Source organism: Silene latifolia, chromosome X, assembly GCF_048544455.1.
Source record: "Silene latifolia isolate original U9 population chromosome X, ASM4854445v1, whole genome shotgun sequence".
NCBI classification, from domain to species: domain Eukaryota; kingdom Viridiplantae; phylum Streptophyta; class Magnoliopsida; order Caryophyllales; family Caryophyllaceae; genus Silene; species Silene latifolia.
Genome location: NC_133537.1, coordinates 217,621,042 through 217,629,905, shown reverse-complemented (window position 1 = coordinate 217,629,905; position 8,864 = coordinate 217,621,042). Strand labels below are relative to the sequence as shown.

Genomic DNA, 8,864 nt, shown 5'->3' with positions numbered 1-8,864 from the left:
CCATTGAAACTTGAATAAAGAAGCATTCAAGCATTTACTTGGTGTGTTGATACAAGAAGAAAAGCAATGGGAAGGACCAAGGAAGGAATCAAGGCAACAAAAACATCAACATTGTCTAAAAGATAACAAGCTCTAGCATCCAAAGCAATGGTCTTGGTACAATGGGAGCAAGCTACTACTTCAACCAACCATGCTATTGAGGAAGCTACTAATTCTATCCCGGAAGTGGAACAATTGAAGAACTATTCGGAGCACTAGTAGAAAAAACACCTATTGCGTCAGTTGATTTACGTCGGTTCTACAAAAACTGACGCAAAAAGTACTTAGTTTTGGCGGGAATCCATTTTCGCCCTATAGTCAAGCTTTTTGCGTCGGTTCTTGGAAAAAACTGACGTATATAATGCGTCGGTTTTCAGCAAAACCGATGTATTTGATCAAATACGTCAGTTATGTTACTAAACTGACTTATTTGATATTACGTTTTTGCATTAGATGTACCTAAAGCCGATGCAAATGATATTAATTAAAAAAAACCAATAATTAAACCCTCAAATTATATACTGAGAACAATTGACTTCCCACATCAACCTAGTGCTTCCCTCGCCTCTCATGGCTTCTCCCTAATTCTACTCCGTCACCACCACACGACTGCCTCCCTACACCAACACCTCCCTCCCTCAAATATTCATCACCACCACACGACTGCACAAAAAATTCAAGAATAATATGGTTCGATTGGTGCAAAAGGGAAAGTGACGATGCCGATAAAGATGGCCGCATTTCAGTTTCAAGTAAGATCTTCTAATTTGGGATTAATTGTAATTTCTTGCATTATTTTTTTAACATGATAAGAATTGGGGGTTAGGGTTTTGTTTTTTTTGTTTTGATTGATTCAATCAAGATATAGATCTGATACAATATTTTTTTGTCCTCAGATGTAATGGTGTAATTTTTATCCAAAATGCTTGGATTTTGTTTCTAGGTAAATGGTATACGCGTATATCGGTCCTCGACTCCTCGCCGCACTCCACCATTGAAGGTTTGTTGCTTCTTACTTATTTAAGTTACTATTTTTTTATTCTTTGAGCCACTAGTAATGTGGTATATGTCTTTCCTTGTTATTTTACTCTCCCTTACATTCAGTTTTAGTTGTTCATATTTCCCAATTCTCAATTCTGAGTTCTCAATATTTTGAGAACTCATATTTCCCACTAGTAATCTGGTATATGTCCCAGAAATTGCTGCTTTCATGAAGGTTATAGTTTCTACATTACCTGTTTTGTTTTTGCCGTAGAGACAGTACAGTTGATGTATTTTTTGCCTTTATATTATGTAGGTTCACACTTTTTAACTTTTTTTTCATTTCCTTTCATTTGTCTCGTCTCTTAATCTGACTAAATTGAGGAGCTTGATGTGTTACCTACAAGCATGTAACATGGAATGTATGCCCATATTTTTTTATATCATAAGGTAATTTATTTGTTGTGGTGGACGACAGGGATTACGTCTCATCTATTAAGGCACTAATTTTGTCAATATTAAGGGTTTACACAGTGTTCCTATACCACACGAATTTGTGGGGTAATGATATTTTTTCTTGATATTTATAAGTTAATTGTCGGTGTAGTTTTCGTTATCGTTTATGCTGGCTCATTGGTGTGAATTAATGAATGTTATAGGTTCCGGTGAGTTTGCTGCATTACGGAGGTGCTTGGGTGAATGACGTGTTAGTTGTGCTATCTGTCTATCTTATTGTTTAATAATGATAATGGATATCAAGTTCTTTATCTATTTATTGAATTGTATATGTATTTGTACTTGTGTCATTGTCTACCTTAATGACCGTGATATGAGAGACGTACACTACTCCCTTCATTTTGGTAATGGCATGTAAGTTGTGCGTCTAAATTGGCATTTCACAACAAATTACCCGAGTGTCCGAGAGGAACGAATTTTAAGACTATAATTCATGCTCAAGACTCAAGAGTTTGGAATTCTGTTTCGGAATCACTCTATACTTTGTGGAAAACTTTTAAAGTTCATATCTTTTGCATACAGTAATTCTTAGGATTGAGGCTGGGGAGATTAGGGTCTTGTTTGCTGATTCTCAATATGGGATTGAGGTAGTCTCGGGGTTGTATAATGTTGGTGTTGACAAATTCATCTCATTTTAAGTTTTAGCACGTCTAGGGTAGTAATGTATGCCTGAATTTGAAGATTATAATATATACCAACTTAACTGAAGCATGAGGTTAAAATATAGCACAATGAAGGAGCGGTAGTTTTTAATAGGATTGATTATAATAGATGACTGAATTGAAGATTATAATCTATGTTACTTCTACAGTTCGGCTCGGTTTTAGTTGGACACGCTTATTTTTTGCAAAGTTTTCACGATTTTGGTTTAAAATGAAGTGATGCGTCGTGTCGTGTTGGACACTTCAAGTATCCAACTCGTGATACGCGACCAAAGTGGAGCGTCAGAGTAACATTGATTATAATAGATGCCAACTTGCTGAAACATGGGTGAGAATATTGTACAAGGAAGTACAGAAGTAGAAGCAGTTTTTAATAGGTTTGACTTTAGGTTGCTTTTTTTGGTTAGCAAAACTATCGAGGAGATATTGGCAATGAAAGCAAAGATTCATATAATTGGATTTCAAGCATACTGTAATATGGAGTGTTACCAATTAATTCACGCAAATATTTGTGCTACTTATATTATGGATGTGAAGTACTAATAGTCGCCGCTGAACTGCAGTTAAATTTGTAAACCTTCATTACGATCCACGGCTGACGGGTTGCTAACTAGCTATTAGCCACCGATAAGGCCATTTTATGCCAATCTTAATTCAAACTTGACACACTCCAAGCAAAGATATGTTAATTCTCAGTGTGATGTATGTATCCATTTTGTACTGGTATAAACTCTCATTTCCTTTTTGTTCAGTCGTTCGAGTTTCAAACAGTAAAGAGAAATCACCAAAATCCTCATGTCGAGCTTTTCAGCAAGGTATCTCATCACCTTCTTCCTGGTGTTTTCTTCTTTTATTTGGTTATTAAAGCATTTTCTTATTGGTCGTTCCCAGCTTACTTATCAATAGTATTCTTAAAATTAAGAATTTGATGTCAATGAGTGTAATTGATACAGGAGTACAAGGTGAAGGACTTATTACTATGACGCGCTGTCAGGTTCGCTTCTAGACATTCGTAAATTATTCTCCGAACATTTTTAGGTAGATGCAATTGAGCTTTAGCTGAAATGTTCCTTATAAAGTTAGCCTTCTTGCTATGTTCTGGTTTTAGTAATAAAATGAGGAATTTAATTTGATCTTTGTAGAGCAGAATCTATTGTCTGGATGCTATAATTCCCCAGTAACTGTACATGAAGTTCCCGCTGATCTGTTTTTAATACTTCAATTATTATTTGTTACATTAAAAGTCTGGTTATTACCTCTCTACATATCCTCTTAGCTCCTCTTCTAATGTGTTTATCATGAAGTTTGAAAATTGTTTGGTGGTGTTTTCTGATTTTCCTAAAGTAGTTGAGTTAGCCGAAATTTTGACCAAATCAAAATTCAATTACAGTTTGATTGAATCGTCTATTTAATTTACCAAAATTAGGATTTATGATGGAAGTCGCTTTGACAGATTAATAGCACACAAGGAATGTTTGTAATCTCTGAAAATACATTGTTATACACTATCTTAGTAGTAGTTTATTTTTTTTAAGCAGTTTGTTTTTGGTTTGCATCGATTGATTTTGCATTAGGAGGTCGTCTGATGTTATTTTTGCCATTTAATTATAAATGCATTTCTACTTTTGATTTTCCTGCACATAGTTCTTTCTGATATATTGTATTTGTTGGCAGTATGAAACCACTGGCGCTACCTTGGTCGAGGATGACAACTTATCTTCCATAGTATTTTCTGACCCACATCCTTCAGCTCCTGTTGTGCAACACCCTACTCAAACTCAATCCCCATTGATGGGGCAGGGCAGGTATGGCAATATACTCTCTTCTCAGAATGTGCACATTATTGTTTACAATACTTTGCCCAGAAGTCTCTTGTAATAGAGCCATTTTCTTCAAGTACAATGCTTATGGCGAGTGTTAACTTTCAGGTGAGGAAGAACCATTGAACGAATGAGTTTGAATATGGCGAAAGGAAGTGAAAGAGGTAAGATGAGATGAAAAATAGGACCATTCGCAGGTGGCCGGAGTGGTACACTTATAAAGCACGGGGGTTGACATAATATGTTCGTTTGCACAAAGCAAGCACTGATACTACATTGAAAGAGATGTCGACTTTAGCTTCTAAAAATTCCCGGTCAACTGAAGAGGTGTGTGTGAACAAGGGTTTTGTATTATTGATCTACATAATACATCACGTCCACACATTCATTTTTCAACAATGTCAATCAACGATATGAATTTGGCTAGTAGATGTTTAGAGAACATTTAGTATATAGATTAGCTTAGTAACTAAGATGTTTGTGAGATTTTGTATACATTGGATTGTGTAACGTTGTTGGGTTGAATGAAATATAATGTTGCTTTACATGTGATGTATTGGTGGTTTGTTGAATTTCTTGTTGCAGGTTTTGAAAATTTTGTATTCGAATTGTCAGTTTTACGGGAGGTGTTGCCGAAATTTCGGTAGCAAATTATTATATATAAAAAGAAAAAATTAATTGCATCCTGATAACAAATGACGCAAATGGTTAAATAAATTGGCTCTAAAACAAAATATCAATTGCATCAGTTTCTGATAGAAATGACGCAAAAAATAAAGCAAATACATCAGTTATTTGAGAACTGACGCAAATAACAACTATTTGCGTCAGTTGTAACACTCTATTGTGTCCATTCTATTGATACAACTAACGCAAATGGTAACTTTTTGCGTCGGTTTTTAAAACAAAACTGACGCAAATGGTAACTTTTTGCGTCAGTTCCACAACTGACGCATATCAAATACGACCCCTCGATATACGTCAGTCGAAAACAGACGCAAAATGTCTTTTACAACTGACGCAATAGGGGTTTTTTCCATTAGTGGAGGTAACTTTCTTATCCGATAAGCATAGGCTTACATTCGAATCTCTTGCCAAGAAAAATATTCTAGCTACAAAATTTGTATGTCAAGATGCTTTGAGAAAATTGGGTGTCCTTGAATAAATAAAGGCATTTTTCGAGTTCATGGGGTTAGCAACCCTCTTTGAAATGAATGAATTGACATACCCCTCCTTGACTTTGGAGTTCATTAGCTCCTTGAGGGAGTATAAGATTGAGACTCGAAATTATGTAGAATTCCGTCTCGAAAACAAGACTAGAACATTGCTCAAAGATGAATTTGGTGAAGTATTTGGGCATACGTACTATGACCGGTTCACAAAGAAACCATTGGAATTTTATGCCGAACCAATTTGGCTAGCTATCTCCGGTCGTAAGTTCACTCCTTTCAAAGAGTTTGCCACGAACTTGTGCCAATACCATTAGTAGGAAAGAAGCCAATCACTTGACGGAATTAGACTTTGTTTACCTTGAGTCTTTCTTGAATGTTGGTGGGAAACCCAAGATTATAATGTTCTTCAACTATTGATAAAAAGATGGTTGGATATTGAGAATGGGAAGGATGGTGCGGCCTTTATTGTTAATGGAGGCTTGGTGACGAGGTTGGCAAAACATTTTAACCCGGAGTTCAACAAATATAACACCTATAAATCGGTTAAAGGGAGCCACCTTCTTGACATGAGCAACATGATTCACAAGTTTCAATGGATCAAGCATGATAACTTGGACCATAAATATGAGTGGCTCATCAAGGATTCCAAGTCCATTTTCTTACCAAGTAAGATTTGTCGCATCTCCACCCACTGAACCAACTACCTCATCCCCATTTCCGAGAAAGCCTAGACCATCATCAAATGACAACAACAACCAAGAGAAGAACCCTCCTCCTCCATTGTTGCACCGCCTTATCCCTTTGCCTACCAAGAATTCAAAGCTAATGGTGCTATGACGGGAAATGACTACTTGACCCAATTAATGCAACACATGCATAAAGAAGCTCACAATGACCGGGTGAATGCATATTACGCTCAATATCCACCCCTCTACCATCTTGCTAGGCAAGGACTCTTTGATCCTACGAGTTCTTTGCCGGATTGGGTGGATAGGAAAGTGTTATTTCCTAATGCTTCTCAAGATGAAGAAAGGGATACAAGAAGAGAGGAGGAAGTTGATAATGAGAGCGGGGAAGATAGTGGGTCTTGCCAAGATGATGAGGAAGAAGAGCAAAGTTCAAGTGAAGAGAATGATGGTGAAACCTCCGGTTCCATGGAGGTAGATGATGATGATGATGTCACGATGAGTGACAATTGATGGATGATAAAGCATGAAGGAGGGCACTACAATGCGGGGTTGATCACTTATGCTAGTACCAACCTATTCCATTGTAAGTCTTCTACCCCTCTTTTTGCTTTGTTTTTATCTCATGTTTCCATGACTTGTATAATATTTAATTTCTAGATGTTGTATTGCATGCATATAAATAACAACATCGAGTAATAAATGACTTCCCTGATCATTAGTAGAGGCCGCTATCGAGGCGGACGGGATTAGGTGTTCAAATAAAGAGCTTCCTAATACGTACCATCACCTCTTACTCCGATATATCCAAGCATCCGTGTTCATTGGCATTGCGAGAGTCATTCTAAACATAGAATACTAAGGGTAACGAATTTCTTAGTGTTCATGTCACTACTTTGTGTCTTGACATGGCATGAAGTATTCGAACGGTTCTAATTTTCCATAAAAATTGATGGTTGTGGACGCGGGGCCACGGGGGCGCTTGGGAACAAGCGTTTACATTTGTAGAGTCGCCACCAATTTATTGTGGAAAATTGGAAACCGTTCGAATACCTCGTGCCATGTCAATACACAAAGTAGTGACATGAACACCAAGAACTCGTTACCCTTAGCATTCTATATCTAGAATGACTCTCGTGGATGCCAATGAACACGGATGTTCACAGAGATATGGAGTAAGGGGTGAGGGTACGTATTAGGAAGCTCTTTTGATCGAACACCTAATCTCGCCCGCCTCGATAGCGGCCTCTACTAATGATTAGGGAAATTGTCTATACTCGATATGTTGTCGATTATATGCATGCAATACAACATCCAACGTTTTAATCCTAGCATATGAGAATTAACTAATTCGGTTATCACGTAATTTAATCATACAAGTGGGTCGAAGTAGAGATTTAAATCGATTACATGTGAAAACATACAAACAATAATAAAAGAAATACAATAATTACAATAATTACATCGGATTAATTGATTTATGTCGAAAATACTTTTAAAACGGATAATTTGAGAAAGAAAGAATAAATGAATAAACAAACAGAAATTAGGGTTATAATACGATTAATAGTTAATTAATGCGTAATTAATAAACTAGGTCAAGGCAGAAACGGGAATTCAGAGACAGAAATCAACCAGGAACAGGCGCGGCAGAGCTGCGTCCCTTGGAAGAGGCGCAGCAGACGCTGCGTATGTTCCTGAGCTCAGTTCTGGCTGTGAAGCCGGAAGTGCAAATCGTTAATGTTCGTTGGTTAATTTAATGATTGATTATGAACAATTGACTCAGGTGGAAGTGATTAACATATTATTTACATGTGATTAAAGGTCATAAAAGCAATAAACATGGATGAAATTAATTAGAACTAATTAATTATAATATACGAGGTTATTTAACGAATTAACAAACTAAACAAATTAATTATGTCAAACAGATTATTAAAGATGAATCAATGATGGTGACGGTGAATAAAAGATGCAAATTTATCAAAGAATAAATTCCAGAGATCCAATATGGATGAATCGAACCTCTAAAAATCCGGATTGATTTTAATGACGAAAACCCGCAAATATGAATTACTTGGGATTTAAGTCGGGATTTAATAATGAATTAATTAACAAAGACGAACTATTTACATGTTAAAAATTATTGTGTTTAAATTATTATGTCAAAGAACAATGAACGATTGAAAACAAAAGAAAAACAAACGGATTAACAAAAGACGAAGGAAGAAGAAAGGAAGCAGGAACTGCGGCAGCCTCACGGAGAGGCGCAGCAGGTGCTGCGTCCCTTTGAAGAGGCGCAGCAGTTGCTGCGTCCTTTCTCGCCGGTTGTCCTCTGATAATCCGTAAAAAGGGTTTAAAACAATGGTTTTACAAATCGGTTTTAAGAATACTTTCGACATAAATCTTACAATATGATTACAAAAATAAAGAACGATAAATAAAAGAAGGATTTACACCCTCAGACTTACATGTTTGACGAAGCGAGATTGACTAAGTTTACGTTTAGTGATGCTGGACTCGAATGTACGACGAAAGTGCCCTCTAGGTGGAAAACGAATAAGATTGATTAAGTTGATTGATGTGGAGTTGGTCAAATTGGTCGGTCATGCAAAACGAGGCTGGTACTCAGAAAGATCCGAGCTTACGTGGTCGAAAGTTCAAGCACGTAGGCGCCAAAAAGTAAGAACGTGGTCTTCGAATGCAAAGGGAGAAGAGAAGGGCGGACACTCGCGTGAGAAATATGTGAGACCGAAGGTCTCTATTTATACTAATCACGCGGAGGAAGTAGGGTTTTTCGGAGAAACTTTGGAAGTGAATCTCGAAAAGATATGAAAAGATACGAAAAATACGCAAAAAAAGACTTGGGAAGAGGCGCAGCAGGCACTGCGTCTCTTGGAAGAGGCGCAGCACTTGCTGCGTCCTTTCTCAAGTGGTTTCCTCCTGCGGAAGAAAGATTTCCGTGTTTTGGTTATGGAATAACGGATT

The 8,864-nt window shown here is 37.0% G+C and overlaps 1 protein-coding gene across 12 annotated transcripts; it reads left to right on the top strand.

The window, feature by feature from the left end:
* The first annotated feature begins 539 nt into the window (after positions 1 to 539).
* On the top strand, positions 540 to 4,563 carry LOC141623804 (uncharacterized). 12 transcript variants are annotated; one of them, XM_074439962.1, is made up of 8 exons: positions 540 to 791; positions 936 to 1,039; positions 1,499 to 1,581; positions 1,680 to 1,726; positions 2,951 to 3,013; positions 3,152 to 3,192; positions 3,873 to 4,003; positions 4,127 to 4,563. In XM_074439962.1, exons 4-8 carry the CDS (start codon positions 1,720 to 1,722, stop codon positions 4,128 to 4,130), a joined length of 246 nt encoding a protein of 81 aa, XP_074296063.1. In that variant the 5' UTR covers positions 540 to 791; positions 936 to 1,039; positions 1,499 to 1,581; positions 1,680 to 1,719; the 3' UTR covers positions 4,131 to 4,563. The 12 variants fall into 12 exon arrangements, 9 of the variants coding, with proteins under 9 accessions (XP_074296063.1, XP_074296062.1, XP_074296057.1 ...); XM_074439961.1 differs by lacking the exon at positions 1,499 to 1,581; XM_074439956.1 differs by having other exon boundaries at positions 1,680 to 3,013.
* Positions 4,564 to 8,864: the final 4,301 nt, after the last annotated feature.

Excerpts from the sequence above, each read along its gene's own strand:
- LOC141623804 (XM_074439960.1), top strand. The coding sequence starts at position 2,881 with ATGTTAATTCTCAGTGTGATGTATGTATCCATTTTGTACTGGTATAAA. Across the intron at positions 3,014-3,151 it reads ATGTCGAGCTTTTCAGCAAG|GAGTACAAGGTGAAGGACTT; the intron begins GTATCTCATCAC and ends TAATTGATACAG. Across the intron at positions 3,193-3,872 it reads TTACTATGACGCGCTGTCAG|TATGAAACCACTGGCGCTAC; the intron begins GTTCGCTTCTAG and ends ATTTGTTGGCAG.